The following is a 16,529-nucleotide window of genomic DNA, read 5'->3' on the forward strand; positions in this document are numbered from 1 at the left end:
GGCGAGGCTGCAGATGTGTAGAGCGAGGCAAGGCTGCGGATGTGTAGAGCGCGGCGAGGAGAGGCTGCGGATCTGTGTAGGGTGAGGCTGCTGATCTGTGTAGAGCGAGGCGAGGCTGCTGATCTGTGTAGAGCGAGGCGAGGCTGCGGATGTGTAGAGCGAGGCGAGGCTGCGGATGTGTAGAGCGCAGCGAGGAGAGGCTGGGGATCTGTGTAGGGTGAGGCTGCGGATCTGTGTAGAGCGAGGCAAGGCTGCGATGTGTAGAGCGCGCCGAGGAGAGGCTGCGGATCTGTGTAGGGTGAGGCTGAGATTCTGTGTAGAGCGAGGCGAGGCTGTGGATGTGTAGAGCGCGGCGAGGAGAGGCTGCGGATCTGTGTAGAGAGAGGCAAGGCTGCGATGTGTAGAGGAAGGCGAGGCTGCGGATGTGTAGAGCGCGACGAGGAGAGGCTGCGGATCTGTGTAGAGAGAGGCAAGGCCGTGGATCTGTGCAGAGCGAGGCGAGGCTGCGGATCTGTGTAGAGCGAGGCAAGGCCGTGGATCTGTGCAGAGCGAGGCGAGGCTGCGGATCTGTGTAGAGCGAGGCGAGGCTGCGGATCTGTGTAGAGCGAGGCGAGGCCGTGGATCTGTGTAGAGCGAGGCGAGGCTGCGGATCTGTGTAGAGCGAGGCGAGGCTGCGGATCTGTGTAGAGCGAGGCGAGGCTGCGGATCTGTGTAGAGCGCGGCGAGGCTGCGGATGTGTAGAGTGCGGCGAGGCTGCGGATGTGTAGAGTGCGGCGAGGCTGCGATGTGTGGAGCGAGGCGAGGCTGCGATGTGCGGAGCGAGGCGAGGCTGCGATGTGTGGAGCGAGGCGAGGCTGCGATGTGTGGAGCGAGGCGAGGCTGCGATGTGTAGAGCGAGGCGAGGCTGCGGATGTGTAGAGTGCGGCGAGGAGAGGCTGCGGATCTGTGTAGAGCGAGGCGAGGCTGCGGATGTGTAGAGCGAGGCAAGGCTGCGGATGTGTAGAGCGCGGCGAGGAGAGGCTGCGGATCTGTGTAGGGTGAGGCTGCGGATCTGTGTAGAGCGAGGCGAGGCTGCGGATGTGTAGAGCGAGGCGAGGCTGCGGATGTGTAGAGCGCAGCGAGGAGAGGCTGGGGATCTGTGTAGGGTGAGGCTGCGGATCTGTGTAGAGCGAGGCAAGGCTGCGATGTGTAGAGCGCGCCGAGGAGAGGCTGCGGATCTGTGTAGGGTGAGGCTGAGATTCTGTGTAGAGCGAGGCGAGGCTGTGGATGTGTAGAGCGCGGCGAGGAGAGGCTGCGGATCTGTGTAGAGAGAGGCAAGGCTGCGATGTGTAGAGGAAGGCGAGGCTGCGGATGTGTAGAGCGCGACGAGGAGAGGCTGCGGATCTGTGTAGAGAGAGGCAAGGCCGTGGATCTGTGCAGAGCGAGGCGAGGCTGCGGATCTGTGTAGAGCGAGGCGAGGCTGCGGATCTGTGTAGAGCGAGGCGAGGCTGCGGATCTGTGTAGAGAGAGGCAAGGCTGCGATGTGTAGAGGAAGGCGAGGCTGCGGATGTGTAGAGCGCGACGAGGAGAGGCTGCGGATCTGTGTAGAGAGAGGCAAGGCCGTGGATCTGTGCAGAGCGAGGCGAGGCTGCGGATCTGTGTAGAGCGAGGCAAGGCTGCGGATGTTTAGAGCGCGGCGAGGAGAGGCTGCAGATCTGTGTAGGGTGAGGCTACGGTTCTGTGTAGAGCATGCTGGGCATGGCCAAAAGTTAAGCCTAGTGAACGTTCAGAGTTAATGGTCATTAATCCAGTGAAGTCAATGGTGAAGGGATATGTGATGCCGCCAGTCGTGTCAACAATGAAATCATTTGTGATGTCGTATGAGTTTAAGTGCAATGCATTATGGGGTAATATGACTATGTATCAAACAAGAACTGCCCAATTTCAGGAGCGTTTATGTTTCTGACACAGCAATAATGTATAATGTTTTTAAAATCCATGTTATTTACCAACACTAGTCCCTTTAGCAAATACAGGAAAAACATAACGGACACAAAGACAAATACACAAACAGTGGGAATCTCTCATGGGCAACGATTTAGAACCTAGGTGTGTAAAGTGAATGTAGAAACCTTGCTCCCCTCGTCTGATCATTCATCTAAGTTTGATGGAGTGATGTTTCCTCTTAGATAAGTTGGTCCCACCATCCATGCCTCTACAAGAGATGGACTTTTTATTGGCGAGCGCTAAAGGGCTGGAGGCAAGATGGGTCTGGGAGTGGTGTGAGGCCTAAAGACACTTTTGGGGAGCTGGCTGTGAGTATTAAAGGCCTTGGCTAATGAATACCTGGCACGTGTGAAGGCCCTTGACTAAAATATGCGTGTGTAGGACTGGGAGGTGTAGGGGCTCTTAGTGGTGATGTACATTGAATGTCAGTCTTTCGATTTGTTCCTTGAATCTCTAAATTTTCCACGAATTACTTTTACTTTACATGTGTCATGATTGAATTTCTGTTTTTCTCTAAGACTTCTCATTTTCACACTAAGTATTTCAGGTAGTTCTGGTGTAAGGCGTTTATAAGTGACTAGCTTACCCGTCGCGCGTTGCTGCGATCTCCGAAGAAAGGAAATTTAAGGAAACTCGTTATGATAACATTCAATTTACATTGTGTCATTTTTATTGAAACGTATTCATTTTAATATGGAAAACATTTCAAAGTGGCGTTTTGATTCTATTTATTTATTTGAGTGCTTGTGGATACACGATTTTTTGGTTTTCCGTCTGGTGGGTACATCAGTATTCGAAAGATTATGAGGTCCCTGGGGGGCCGATATTTTAAAAAATGTTATGCCAGAAACCTATGCGGGAGTGTACTCAACAACTTCCCAAAGTCTCCTGGCGATCGGATGAATGCGGTTTTATTTCTATTTATTTATTCGAGTGCTTGTGGATACACGATTTGTTGTTTTTCCATCTGGTGCGTACAATTCGAAAGATTATGAGGGCCCTGAGGGGCCGATATTTAAAACATTTTTATGCCAGAAACCTTCGCGGGAGTGTACTCAACTTCCCAAAGTTTCATGGCGATCGGATGAATGGTGTAGTAATGCATAAAGGACAGACAGACAGACAGACATACATTCGTTTTTATATATATAGATAGAGCAGTTCTTAGAATCCATCGTCTATCGGAAGCCAGTGTAGTGATTTTAGGAAGGGTTAGATGTGGTCTGTCTTATATGGGTTAGAGATAAGCCGGCTGCTGGGTCCAGAGCTGCATTCAGGAGGGAAAGCCTAGATTTGGGGAGTCAAGTGAGTGTCTGCAAGAGATGCCCGCTGTGTGATGCTCAGCCCTGGCAGAAACAGGTGGTCAGAGGTGTGAATGTGGCTGACATACGTTGTGCGTAGGTGTATGCTGGTACCTGGCGTCTTCCGGTGACTCCGCCACAATGTGGTAAACCCGGTCGTTGGTGACGATGTCCAAAGCATTCTCCTTCTCATGAATGTCAATGATTTCTCTGAAAGATATATAAGTTCTGCTGGTTATTAATTACAAAAGGACAAGGAATCACCAAAGAAAAAAAAAAACTTCAGTCACCAGAACCAAAGGCAAAGGAGCCCTCAGGAAACAATCACAGCAACGGAAGAGTCCAACGAACCGGCACAAAACCTCCCCAGGCCTAATGTGCACAGGGCAGCAAGCCACACGAGCCACCCTGTGTGCAGACTTACAGGGTCCCTGCACCAGAACTTCCTGGAATTGTGTCTCAAATTTTGGTATAAGAAGGCCTTGAGGAACCGAAGTGAAAGGCATGTGGCACACTCACCAATACAGCAGCAGTCATCCTCCAAGACATCCAACATTTCAACATTTTCAGCGAACAGGACCCACCCGCAATCGAGGTAGACCCTCCTGAATCCTCCTGGTCCACCCGACGACCAGCCCAGAGACATTGCCCTCGGGATCCTCCACTTACGAAAATCAAGACGGAGCATCTACGGCATCTACACAAACTGAGCCCCGTACCAAGAAGACATTGAGGAGAGTGAGCTTTACTTGGGCACATAGCCGCGGGCTGAAGGTCTGCTCACATAAAGGTCCCCATGCTGAGGCAGAGCACCACCCCACATGAGTCCGGCATAGAGCTGGGAGCAGGGCAGAATGAAAATTCAAGCCTCCGGCATACTGCTGCTCTCCAGCTCCTGTCAGCATAGAGACAAGGCCTTGGAGACGAGCAAGCTCCCACCGAAGGGCGTCGAGCCGAGACATTCCGAGACCACCCCTAATCAGAAGGGGGCAGACCCACCACACTTCAGAGCCAAAATCGCCACACAGAGTGCTGCCCAGACCATGCGCTGAGATGACAGAGAGGGCCCTTCCATGGGGATATCAGAGGAATCAAAGGCCCCCATCCTGGAGAGGATGGTAGATGAGTGTGATGCAGGGCAGAAGCGTCTCTTCATGCACCCAGAAACTGGCAAGACTTCGGACAAGCTGTTCCCAGGAAAACTATCAACCATGCCTTTGATGCTCCCTGGCATCTGGTGCCCAAGTAGGATGAGGGCATGGCTACAAGCCCCACCATCTCCTCCTGCATCTCCACCACCAGTACCTCCTCCTGCACCACCACTACCATCTCCTTCTGCACCATCACCACAACCATCATCATCTCTTCCCGCACCACCACCACCCTCTCCATCTGTACCTGCACCTCCACCACCAACACACCCTTCTTCAAACCTCCTTCCACCTCCACCAGTAGCTCCTGACAGGTCTGTGCATTCTTATTCTGACCCAGGTAACCCTTATGGGGAGGAAGACCCTTAAAAGCAGCCTGCTGGGGCAGGGGACAGGGATGACTACAATGTTGACCAAGTGGATGATGCAGATTTGGAAACATAGCCAGCCAAGTTATCATCACCAGATGATACCAGAACGTATCTTGCCGTAATTCGGACACCGACCCGCTGTCATAAATTTGACATACACGTCTTAATGGATGAGGGCAACGTTTTAGTGGAGACCCTCTAGAAAATAGAAAATACTGTCCACTTCCTCCTCATGCTCACGGCTCATCAGCGAAGGTCACCTCACCCTCCTCAAGGAAGCGATCAAAGCGCTCCTCCAAAAAGGCGCCTCTACCTCACCTTATCGAGCCTTCAACCCTCACCACTGGGAGCGCAGTGGCTTTCCGACTGCGATAATTGTTGGTCTAACAAGCATCAATGAGAGGTCTACTATGAGGTCTACTAAGATGTTTATGGCGCCACCAGCTTTTCTGCACCTGTAAAGGCCCAGCATGCAACTGGCCGTGCCGTCTATGTTGGACCAGCACGTAATATGGGCAAGGTTCTTACAGACCTCCGTCCACAACCTACGAGCTCATGGACGATTCCTAATTATATGTAACATATTTGCTAGAGGGGGGCGACAGCATTCCAGTGCCACTACAGGATATATTCTATGTAATTTGGCTGGCGTTAAATAGGCTCTGTTCAACATATTGTACAGGACTGAAACCAGGCACTGCCAGAGACCTTACAAAGGTAGCCCAGTGCTCTCACCACTCCTTTGTGGACAGTGCACAGCTAATATCCTGTTCTCAGGTGTGCCGTAGAGGCGCTAATGGATGATGTGCCTTATAGGAAATCGCATTCGTGAGCCAGGCGATCAGTCGGCGTCTATTTCCCAGTATGTACAGGGTCTGCATCAGGGGGTAGGGAGGTCGGTTCCATGTCTGTAATGCCCCACAGATGCTCCATCTTTGCCACAAGACTGCTATGTGTTAGGGGCTGACCTGCCGGGAGGTCTGTTTGTTCCAACAGTAAATGAAACCGGATAATTGCTCTGCCTTGGAAAAGATTGCCCAGCCTGCCCTCCCCTGCTGTCTCCCAAAGTTCTGCAGCACTAAGAGCGCCTTCTCTGATGGAAAGTGGCAGGTGTCCGTCTGCTAGAGCGGTCATGTAACGTTCAGACAGCATAGGGACTAGAATTAACCAGTGTATCACTGCCCAAGCGATGGGAGAAATAGGGAGGACCGATGGATGAGTGGGTCCAGTCCACAGTTAAAGTCTCTCCCAGTGAACCACGGCAGGTGGGACCATCTCGACATCAGTGCCAAATACATGCCAGGAACTGTTATTGGGCCACATTAGGCGCGTACACGCTGCTCAATAACATCTCCTGTCCATCCAGCTTCCCGATCAGGTGGAGTCGTTATAGGCCGATCCGGTGGAGTCGTTATAGGCCGATCCGGTGGAGTCGTTATAGGCCGATCCGGTGGAGTCGCTATACGCCGATCCGGTGGAGTCGCTATACGCCGATCCGGTGGAGTCGCTATACGCCGATCCGGTGGAGTCGCTATACGCCGATCCGGTGGAGTCGCTATACGCCGATCCGGTGGAGTCGCTATACGCCGATCCGGTGGAGTCGTTATACGCCGATCCGGTGGAGTCGTTATACGCCGATCCGGTGGAGTCGTTATACGCTGATCAGGTGGAGTCGTTATGCGCCGATCAGGTGGAGTCGTTATGCGCCGATCAGGTGGAGTCGTTATGCGCCGATCCGGTGGAGTCGTTATAGGCCGCCGATCCGGTGGAGTCGTTATACGCCGATCAGGTGGAGTCGCTATACGCCGATCAGGTGGAGTCGCTATACGCCGATCAGGTGGAGTCGCTATACGCCGATCAGGTGGAGTCGCTATACGCCGATCAGGTGGAGTCGCTATACGCCGATCAGGTGGAGTCGTTATACGCCGATCAGGTGGAGTTGTTATACGCCGATCAGGTGGAGTCGCTATACGCAGATCAGGTGGAGTCGCTATACGCAGATCAGGTGGAGTCGTTATACGCCGATCAGGTGGAGTTGTTATACGCCGATCAGGTGGATACCTTGAGTGTATCCCTCACAATCTGAAATGAATGGTTCCAGCCTCGATCTTGTTTAGCTCACCTACCCCCTTACATGCCAGCAGACACTCCATTACTATTCCCTCAGCTTCCGCGTCTAACACTTCTATCCACGCAGCCTTCATTACGTCCTTGTTTTCTTATTTCCTTTTGCTTTTCATCCACTCAGGTGCATGAACTTCTCCATTCCTTAACTTCCATTACTTTCTACATGGTCTCGGCTGACACCACATAGTCATTCTTCATCCTCTCGCGTCCTCACCTCCTCTACGCACTCGTTGGTATTACCTTCTGCCGTCTCTCACTTAGAATACCTCTCAATGCTCTCACTTCCATTACCATAGTGGTTAGCATCTCTTCAGTCCTTTCTCTCCCATGCATACATCCTTTCACATTACTTTTCATTTCTACCTCTATCTCTCTTCACCTCTCCACTCCTCGCTCTTCAGCAGCAGTTGAACGGTTTGTTCTCTACTATCCTTTGAGCTCCCATTAACTCTCCACTTATGTCAGCTTACCTTACCTCCTTCCTCACAAAGCTTTTAACACGTCACTGATAGACTTTGCTTCCTAATACTCTCCGCATGTTTTACCTTCCTCAATTTCTATAGTCTCTCTGCTCTTGGTCTCATCCATTACTTTGCTTCCCATATGGTTTCCTGCACAACCCTCCAAACTCTTCCCATCAAAGGTGGTCTTACTTGGCCTTCCGGAGATCAATGGTCCCTTTCAGCTTCTCCTCTGCATCGTTTTCAAAGTACATCAGCTTGGATTCTCGTAGCACGAACCAGCGGCGTTTCCAGTTGCGCCTCGACAGAGTGGACATGCCTCCCCCCTTCTTGTAGAGCCAGCCGGACTTGAGCGCTTCTTGCTTTGTCCGAAACCACATGAAGGTCTCGTCCTTCAACACACACCAGCGGCGCCTCCAGGGGTTCATTCGGCCACCTAAGGAAAGTTGATGGTAAAAGGGTATTATAACATATAATGATGACAATAGCAGTATTGGCAGGCAGCGCAAACGTTTAGGAACCACAGAGTCGAGCTATCTACCAAATGAGCCATCCCCTACAGAATTGCTAGACTGTTCACCCTATATTAGACCTGCAGGAAGCCAAGAATCTAGACAGAAGTGTTGGACTTGGGCCTTGTGGCAGGTTCACCCCTGAACTTTTTGCCTTGAAATTATAGTGATTTCTGGTCTTTGCGCACTTTGACACTGTGGCGCAGTGTAAAGTGCGTGCGCACTTGGAGTGCGTGTGTGAGATAGGCCTGCCCTCCCATAGGAATGCATGGGGAATGTATGTGTCCCTGGTAGTTCCTGATGCGTGGGGAGTGCAGGCTCGAGTTTAGTATGTGTGAACTCGTGAGAGTGAATGCTGCGAGATGGTGTATGGGGCATGTATGTGTCTAGAAGGGAAGTGCTACTTCTGGACATTGAGATATGTGTGCAGTGAGGGTGCTGGAGTGTGATTGGCTGGAGCTGGCTGGCATGCCAGGCTCCAGGAAGTCTGGATGGGTCTGCCCGGTGGTGAGTGTGAGATTAGCATGAGTGATGTGTGGGAGGAGTGTACCTGTGTCCTGGATGGGCTGGGTTTGCCCCACACAATGCTGGCTCCGCCCCCCTGTGGTGTGACTGATGACCCTAGCCCTGCCTGTGAATAGAATGGGTGGTTGGGCCATCAACAGTACTCCCAGACCAGCTGCGACTGGTTCTGCCCCCACCCTGCACCTAAAGACAAAGAGAAAGGTGTATAAAAGAGGGGCTGTGACCCCATGAAAATGTTCTTGTTTGCTGCTTGAATCTTGCCAGGGGCGTGCTGCTGCTTGGGCTCAGGGATGGCTTGCCTCCCTGAGCCCTGCCCAGCCCCTGGACTTCTGATGACCACCTCCTGAAGGACTTTGTGGCTGTTTGTGCCTTCATAGCGCTGGGAGCGCTATATTTTCCTTCCTAGCGCTTGGGAGCGCTGTATCCTGCATATAGCGCTGGAGGCGCTGTATTCATGCCCACAGCGCTTGGGAGCGCTGTTTATTCAAGCCGGTGCCCACCCGACATTTTCCCCGTTCTGAGAAGGGCCCCTGGGCCCCAGCGAGTGCCTACCTCGCTTGATTGCTGTTTATTTAATCTCTGGAGGGTGCCACCCCTCTTTAATGCCCCCGAGATTCACCGCCGCGGCCCGAGCGCCACAAAACAGGAAGCCAGGCACTACTGTGCCTGACGCGGGGCGGGACTTCCGGTTTGCCGGAGGAAGTCCCGCCCGCCGCCGCGCTGCGATTGGCCAGCGCCACCAGGATGAGGAGTTTGACCCGGAGCCTTGCAGCTCCCCCTTGTGCCCCGGTCCCGAGATGGAGGACCGGGTGAAGATGAGAGAGCGAGCGGGCGGGGCTCCCATGAGGTGAGGGAGAGCCCTGCTCGCTACCAGAGGATGTCCGCCGAGGCCCCCGTGAGCGAGGGAGAGCCCCGGCAGACTGCTGCCAGAGACCCGGTGAGTGTGTGCTAAAGGGGGAGGAGGGCGTCGGGGCACATTGCCGGTGCCCGCCCCTCCCCTCCATAGAGAGACCCTGTGTGTCCCGAGGCCCGTGAGGCCTCCAGCAATGCCGAGTCCCCCGAGAGGGACTCCGCCTACCCCCCCCACCTTGCTAGTGAGCCCCGAGAGGCTCTGAGATGCTGAGCCCTGCGAGGCTCCCCCGCTGTTGCCCGGAGCCCCGAGAGGCTCCCAGATGTTGAGCCCCAAGAGGCTCCTTTGTTCTCTTGAGCCCGAGAGGCTCCCCAGTTGTCCTCGAGTCCCCCGAGAGGGACTCCAACGTGGAAGGGGCTGCATTGCTTCATTGTGAGCCCGGAAAGGCTCAAAGGGGCATTCTGATCTACTGAGAGCCCACGAGGGCCCGGGGGCATTGTTATGGTGATGTCTTAAGCCCGTGAGGCTCCTGAGGGCCCCCCCCTTGATATCGAGTCCCCAGAGGGGGGACTCCAGCAAAGGCCCCCACCCTATTCCTGAGCCCTAGAGAGGCTCCAACGACAGGGGCATGTTTGTTGTCAGAGCCACAGAGGCTCAATGGGGCAATATTGCTGAAGCCCCGAGGCCACCGAGGGCCGGTTGCGATCCAGAGTCCCCAGAGGGGGGACTCCAACGCTCAGGGGGCATCCTTGTTTTACGAGCCCAGAGAGGCTCGAGTGCCAGTATTTCGAGAGCCAGATGGCTCAGTGTGGCGCAGTGTTCCTGAGGGGCTAGTGAGAGCCCCTGGCGTGTTCTGATCCCAGCTGCCCAGCAAGTAGTGGGCAGCTGCACCGTGTAGGTATTTCTTTCCCTAGGGACATACACTGTGGACTTTAGGAGTGAGGCGCACTCCTTCATCCCTGGCCTTTCCCCAGCTGCGCAGCATTTAGTGCCAGCTGCAGCGTTTAGGCCCCCTGTTCTGTCCCTCAGCTGCCCAGCACTTTGTGGGCAGCTGCTACGTTTAGGTCTTGGCGCAGTGGCGCAACCTGGACTTCGTGAGTTCTACGCTAAAGGTTTAGATGCTGTTATGATCTATGTCCTATTGCTTTTGGGTGTTAGGAAATGTACAATGTGTAGTATGTTTTGCGCACCCTGTGTTCTGCACCTCTGAATGTGTTGTTGATACATTATGTGCCCTGTTCCTTACACCGCTGAACGTGTGTTGATGCGTCATGTGTTCCTTACACCGCTGAATGTAGGTTCTGCATCATGTGTTTTGTCCCCAGGTCTATGCCCCTACTTGTATTGTGATACTGAGGTGGTTGTTCTTGCTAGTGCAGGTGGTGCTAGTAAGGTCCTGGTTCCCTGCGTGACCTGTTCCTAGGGTGGTTAGGATTGCGTAGGGGGGACTTACCAGTTACCAGTGGGTACTGGTTTTGTGCTTTATGTCCTATTTTGTGTTACAGTGATCTTCTGTTATAAGTGATCCCAAGGGCTTGATACTAAGCTTGCCCCCTGACCAGAGTCCCAGGACCAGTGGACTCTATGGTGCCTTTCCTGCCAAATTGATGGGACTTGTCTGATCTCCCTGGGCCCCTGGGGCCTCGCTGAAGTGTGCCTCGCTCGTTCCCCTCGGCAGCTCGTGCCGGCAGCCCGTCCAAGCCTCGAGCAGCGCCGCTCTCCCCTGAGCCGCGCCGCTTCGCTGGGTCGCCCGCATCCTGCCTCCCCCTCCTCTTCTGAGCCGCACACATTGGTCGCCCCAGAGAAACGCTTGTACCGTGCCGGCAGCCCGTCCAAGCCTCGAGCAGCGCCGCTCTCCCCTGAGCCGCGCCGCTTCGCTGGGTCGCCCGCTCAAGCTTACTAAGGAGGTCACTCGCATTATCCCGTGCAACCAGGACGGAAGGTACTGTTTGATAGGCTATGTTCTAAGTTCTAGGCCTCATCCAGCTGAGGCAAAAAGACCAATATTTGCTAAAGTTGCTTTGGGGGAGCATTCTATGTCACCTTAAAGCTCATTACGAATACTAAACAACTGATATAATATTCTACTAATCTACTGATCAACTTCGGTGCAGACCTAACCACAATCTTTGCTATTCTAGCTGAACTCAACAACCAAAAAGTTGTGACTAAATCTAAAGCAGCAAACGAGCAGTACAACTAAATGCTTGTTGACCGCAAAATGGAGAGGGTTCAAAGTGGACAATGACAGCAACGGTTATCAGGCGGCAGTACATCACCAAACGAAAGCCTCTTACAGAAAACGATAAGCAGATGCCAACAACAACAAAAAATCTTTATATAAATCTTCTGAAACAAAGATGGAGATCAATCATAAAGGTGCCACTCAATCTCCCACATGAGTCTCAGAATCACTAGTACTAATTGCTTCTATGTCGTAGTCTACAACCTTCACTCAAACACCAATGATTGTCTCATGTTAGACTTGCCACTGTTGGCGTGGGTCTCCCTTCCATTTTTTGCTGTTGCCTCATATGTTTTTGCTGGTTATAGATGCTTTGGGCACTGTGCCACTGCTATTCAGTGCCACAGTGCAAGTGCTCCCTAGGTTAAATTGAAGTATTGATCAGTGACTCCATGATTGGCTTGTTTGGTTTACATGTCAGACCCCAGTACAGTGCACAGAGTGTGCCCAGGGCGTGTAAATCAAATGCTGATGATGGGCTTGCAGCACTGGTTGCGCCACCCACAGAAGCAGCCTGTAAAAGTGTGTCTAAGGCCTGCCATTGCAGAGCTTGCGTGCAGTCTGGTACTGCCATGCTGACTGGGCAAGTGCACCCACTTGCCAGTCTCTATACCTTCCCTTTTCTGCATATTAGTCACCCCTATGGTAGGGTCAAGGGCAGGGTGCATTGTAGGTAAAAGGTAGGGCATGCCCTGGTGTGTGTGGCATGTCCTAATTGTGAATTACAGCCATTTCCGTTGTTTTCGCTATTGCGAGGCTACCTGTTCCCCATACGCCAGAATAGGCAGTTTGATTATTACATTTTATAATCCTAACTGACTCAGGGAACAAGGTAGCAATTTGAGTTTAGTATGCCTGAACTCAGAATGATAAAATGCATCTTTTAGTGAAGTTGGTTTTAACATTCTATGTTTGAAAATACCACTTTTAGAAAGTAGGTATGTTCTTGCCTAACTATCTAAGCATGCCTCTGCTAAGTTGTGTATTCCTTGTCTGGAGTTTGAGTGACAGGGACTGGGGGATTCCAGGAGACAGGGTGAGTCAGCACAGTGCTGAATAGAGAGATCTGCATGTAGATGGGTGGGTGGAGTTGCACCAGGGACCTGAATAGGGCTGTGCCTGCCTTCCACAATGCCCACCTTCTGTGGTGCATCTGATGTCCCTGCCCTACACTGTGAAAGGAAAGAAGAATTCATGTAAACAGAGTGCTCCAGGACTGACCAGAACTGGTTTGGACTAGGCAAAGCCTCTCTGCCTTTAGAGAACAAAGTGAAAATGAGTATAAAAGAGGGGACCCAACCCCTAGAACTTTAGGTCACTTTTGGGAAACAAGAAGAACCTTTGCTGAGGAGAGGAACCAGAGAAACTGAGGAGGAGGCTATCCCTAAACTGAGGGCTGTTTGGGGGATTGGCCTGCAGTGGTTGCCTGACTGCCAAAGAAAGGAGAAAGGAGTTTGTGCTACTTGAAAATCAGCTTGTAAAGGATCTCGAAGGGCTTGAGATAGAGCTTGCCTCCTGCTGAAGTCTCAGGGGCAACAGACTTCAACAACCAGCTCCCCAAGAGTTCTTTTGAAGTGCCTGCTGTTGTGTTTTCTGAGGGACTGTGTGTCGCAAGGAGCTGGAAGCGCGACTCACAAAGAAGTAGCGGGTCGCCGTCGCATTACTGAATAAGGGTGTTGCATTTTACATCTAAGGAGAAGTAAGCTATTTCTACCATTTTTGAACTACAGTTTTCTGGATTTTTGTTGTTTGTGGTCTTGTGGTAAGTGTATATAAAAATACTTTTTTTATACTACAACTTGTGTGGTGTCCATCTATAGTGTTGTCACTGTGCTACTGTATGTGTTCACAAATGCTTTGCACACTGCCTCTGAGATAAGCCTGTCTGCTCGTGCCAAGCTACCAAGGGGGTGAGCAGGGGTTATTTTAAGAGTGTACCCCCTTACCCTGACTAGCCGCAAGGGTCCCTATTTGGTCAAAGGTACCTACCTCTGCAAACTAGAGACCCCCAGATCTAACATTTCAGAATCACCATCACGGTTTCTATTCTGTCGTGTACAGCCTTCACTGAAACACCCAAATTAGTTGGAATCACCATCAATAACTGCTTCTGTTTGGCTGCGTACAACCTTCACTCAAACACACACGGTAGTCTCAGAATCATCATAATTAACTCCTCCTATGCTGTAGTCTACAACAGCTGAACCAGTAATAAAAAAGTGTGTACCTCTACTCATCACTAGCTCATCGTGTATCAGGTCCTGGAAGCCCAGTGAGGGGGCACAAACGCCCTTGCTGCTAATGTAACTGAACTCTTTGCTGTATGTGACGCCAACAAAGAACCCAAATAAACAGCCAATCCTCGCTCTACTAAAAATAAAATACAGAGATGAAGGGAGCATGGCCAGCTGCCACCCCATCGTGGTTGTTCCCATCAAGGTTCGCGTGTTGGAAGGAGACCTGAAGCCAACTACAATAATGCAGTGAGCGCCAGGACATTTTATATGGCCAACAGTATGGATTTAGGCTGGTGGAGGAAAAAAGATCCTCACCTTCATGGCAGTATCTGAAGAGCTGCTAGGAACAGCAGATGAGGATCAGCGTCTTACTCAACCTCTCTAGAGTGTACGACTTGCTTGACCACACCTAACCCTATGTGTCCAAGATCACATGGTTATCACACAGTTGGCCCCAGAGTCGACATTGCCTTCCGCAGGGTTGCATGCAGAAAACAACAAGCATTTACAATGCAACGGTTTCGCCTTTGGAAAAGTTTGAGCTATTGGCATTGTAAATGACAACATTTGTATTTATGTGTTGGTTTTGAAAACAGATAAATAAATGGCATTGTCCTTTACATTGCCAATAGCTCTAACTTTTCCAAAGGCGAAACCGTTGCATTGTAAATGCTTGTTTAGGACTTGTGCCCTGTGAGGCACAGAGCATACAACATGGGGTGTACCCGAAACTACGTCCTCAATTGAAACTTGACTGTATGGACACGTATGGAAGAGGTCTATAAATGTGTGTAGGCACTCAGAAGATGGATGAAGAAAGACTTGCTAGGGAGAAATCATCACGCCGATACAAGAGACTGACCCATTACCAGGGTTAATGCAGGCACAGCCTTTTGAAAAACATAGGTGCCCGACGGACTGATCCAGAACCCCAAAGGCGGCTATACAGAAGCTCATGGATGAACACATTCTTGAGGCCACAGGTACAAGATAAGTACAATCTGCTTCCTCACACATGCATCAGAGGTTGGGCATGCACCAGAGACATAACTTGGTTAAGTAAATTCTCATTCCCTATGGGTAAAGCTTATCCGCTACTGGACCTGCACCCCAGAAGTCACTGTATCCCCTAACTTGCGAAGGGGGCTACTCGCAACATGTACCAACCACAAAGGAGACTGCGCAAAGAAACTGGGAGTCAAAAAACAAACTGCACTGTGAAGGCACAGCTACCTCTTACATTTTGTTTGCCTTCAATTCTTGCACAAGTGCCACCATTGCCTACGTAATGTTTGTTTTTGTGTCCTCCATATATTAACGCTTTTGTAACCTGCACACATGTCACTTTTTTCCACCTGTAATGCACCGTTTGCTATCTCTTATATTTGTTTGCTCACGATTGTCACTTTTGCCTCATGTAATGTAACGTTTGCTTTTGTAATTTGCTCACTTGTAATGTTCTCATGTATCAGTTCTGTTCCTATTGTGAAGCGCTCTGACACCTTCGGGTAAAGTCCGCGCTATATAAAAATGCATAAATAAATTCAAGGCAAAACACCGGAAAACGCTCTAACCCAAACACCCGCACAGCTCCCGCTTCCAGAGGCAGCCTCCGCCTCTTAAACCGCTCGAACCAATCGGAATAGAAATTTAAAATCACCCATAGGGGACGAAGAGTGTCTGACAGGGATTGGGTGGCTGTCCTGGCCCACAACGTCTGTAATTGGTTAGTCTAGAGAAAAGCCAGCCTCTAGGAAATGTATTAAAAAAAAACAAGCACCTACGAAGACACAGGGGGCGGGAGAGGACACGGACGGCGGGAGGAGGGCGGGAGGGGGGCGGGAGAGGACATAGCCATGAGCTGGTCCCACCAATAGCCTGGTGAACCAGCCTCCTAGGCGCACAAGTGTTGATCACTCTCCAACATAGACACAAAATAAACTCCCTGTAAATAGAAAGCTCAGTTCGTTTTATGCCCAGATCAATGCTTAGCAATTACAAATTTTGAAGGAGGTATTGGGGAAATTATCTTTTCCTTGAGCACTTTCTTATTCCCTCATTACAGAACCCCATCCTCTAAATTACGAGCAGGCAAGGGTCTAACGTAGCCTCTCAAACCTTCAAAGGTCAGCATAAGCCAATGAATATCTGCGAGACGTGAAAGACTCGGGACCAGCATCACATTCTGGGGCGGGGGTGTATTTTGCTTTAACCCACTGCGAGCAGCCACTCCTCTGTGAATCTACGGGGATTCCTTCCACAATACCCCACTCACTGCACCTGCCGCTGCCCCTCTTTCCTGCCCCACTCTCTGATACCTTAAGGTCCGCAGGTGGTGGGGCCGTTGTTGCAGAGGCGCTGAAAACACGCCACAGAAGCAGTAGCATAGGGAGAAACAGTGTAGCTTCCATCTTCAGCCAGCAAGCAACAAACAAATGCAGAAGCCCAGGGCGTACGTTTAGTAACGAGCAGCCCCCGCTGCCAACTGTTACAGGACCCTTGCTGGCTGTGGTGTAAGTATTCCCAAAGCCAAACAGTGAATAAGAGTAGGCGTGCATAAACACTGCGTTTAGTATGCATGTTGGCGGCCATATTGGAATAGACTGATGAAAACGCGTCTTATCCTGAACATTAGGACAAGAGTCAAGTGAATTTCGCTAGAACAATGACGGTTTTCTAAATTATATTTTCGACTTATCACGAAGTTTATTTGATGCGTTAAAATATTTCCCAATCTTACATTGGTTACTAATAACCTATATA

The 16,529-nt window shown here is 51.1% G+C and overlaps 1 protein-coding gene across 1 annotated transcript in view; it reads right to left on the bottom strand.

Moving 5' to 3' along the window:
* The window catches only part of LOC144822056 (unconventional myosin-X-like), a 618,454-nt gene that overhangs the window by 113,835 nt on the left and 488,090 nt on the right, over positions 1-16,529 (bottom strand). The window contains exons 26-27 of the mRNA XM_078679130.1: positions 7,590-7,833; positions 3,402-3,497 (exon numbers count right to left, since the gene is read on the bottom strand). Of these exons, the coding sequence (XP_078535256.1) occupies positions 3,402-3,497; positions 7,590-7,833 (340 nt within the window). The remainder of the gene's footprint in view (positions 1-3,401; positions 3,498-7,589; positions 7,834-16,529) is intronic.

Source organism: Lissotriton helveticus, chromosome 3_1 (genome assembly GCF_964261635.1).
Source record: "Lissotriton helveticus chromosome 3_1, aLisHel1.1, whole genome shotgun sequence".
Lineage (NCBI taxonomy): Eukaryota > Metazoa > Chordata > Amphibia > Caudata > Salamandridae > Lissotriton > Lissotriton helveticus.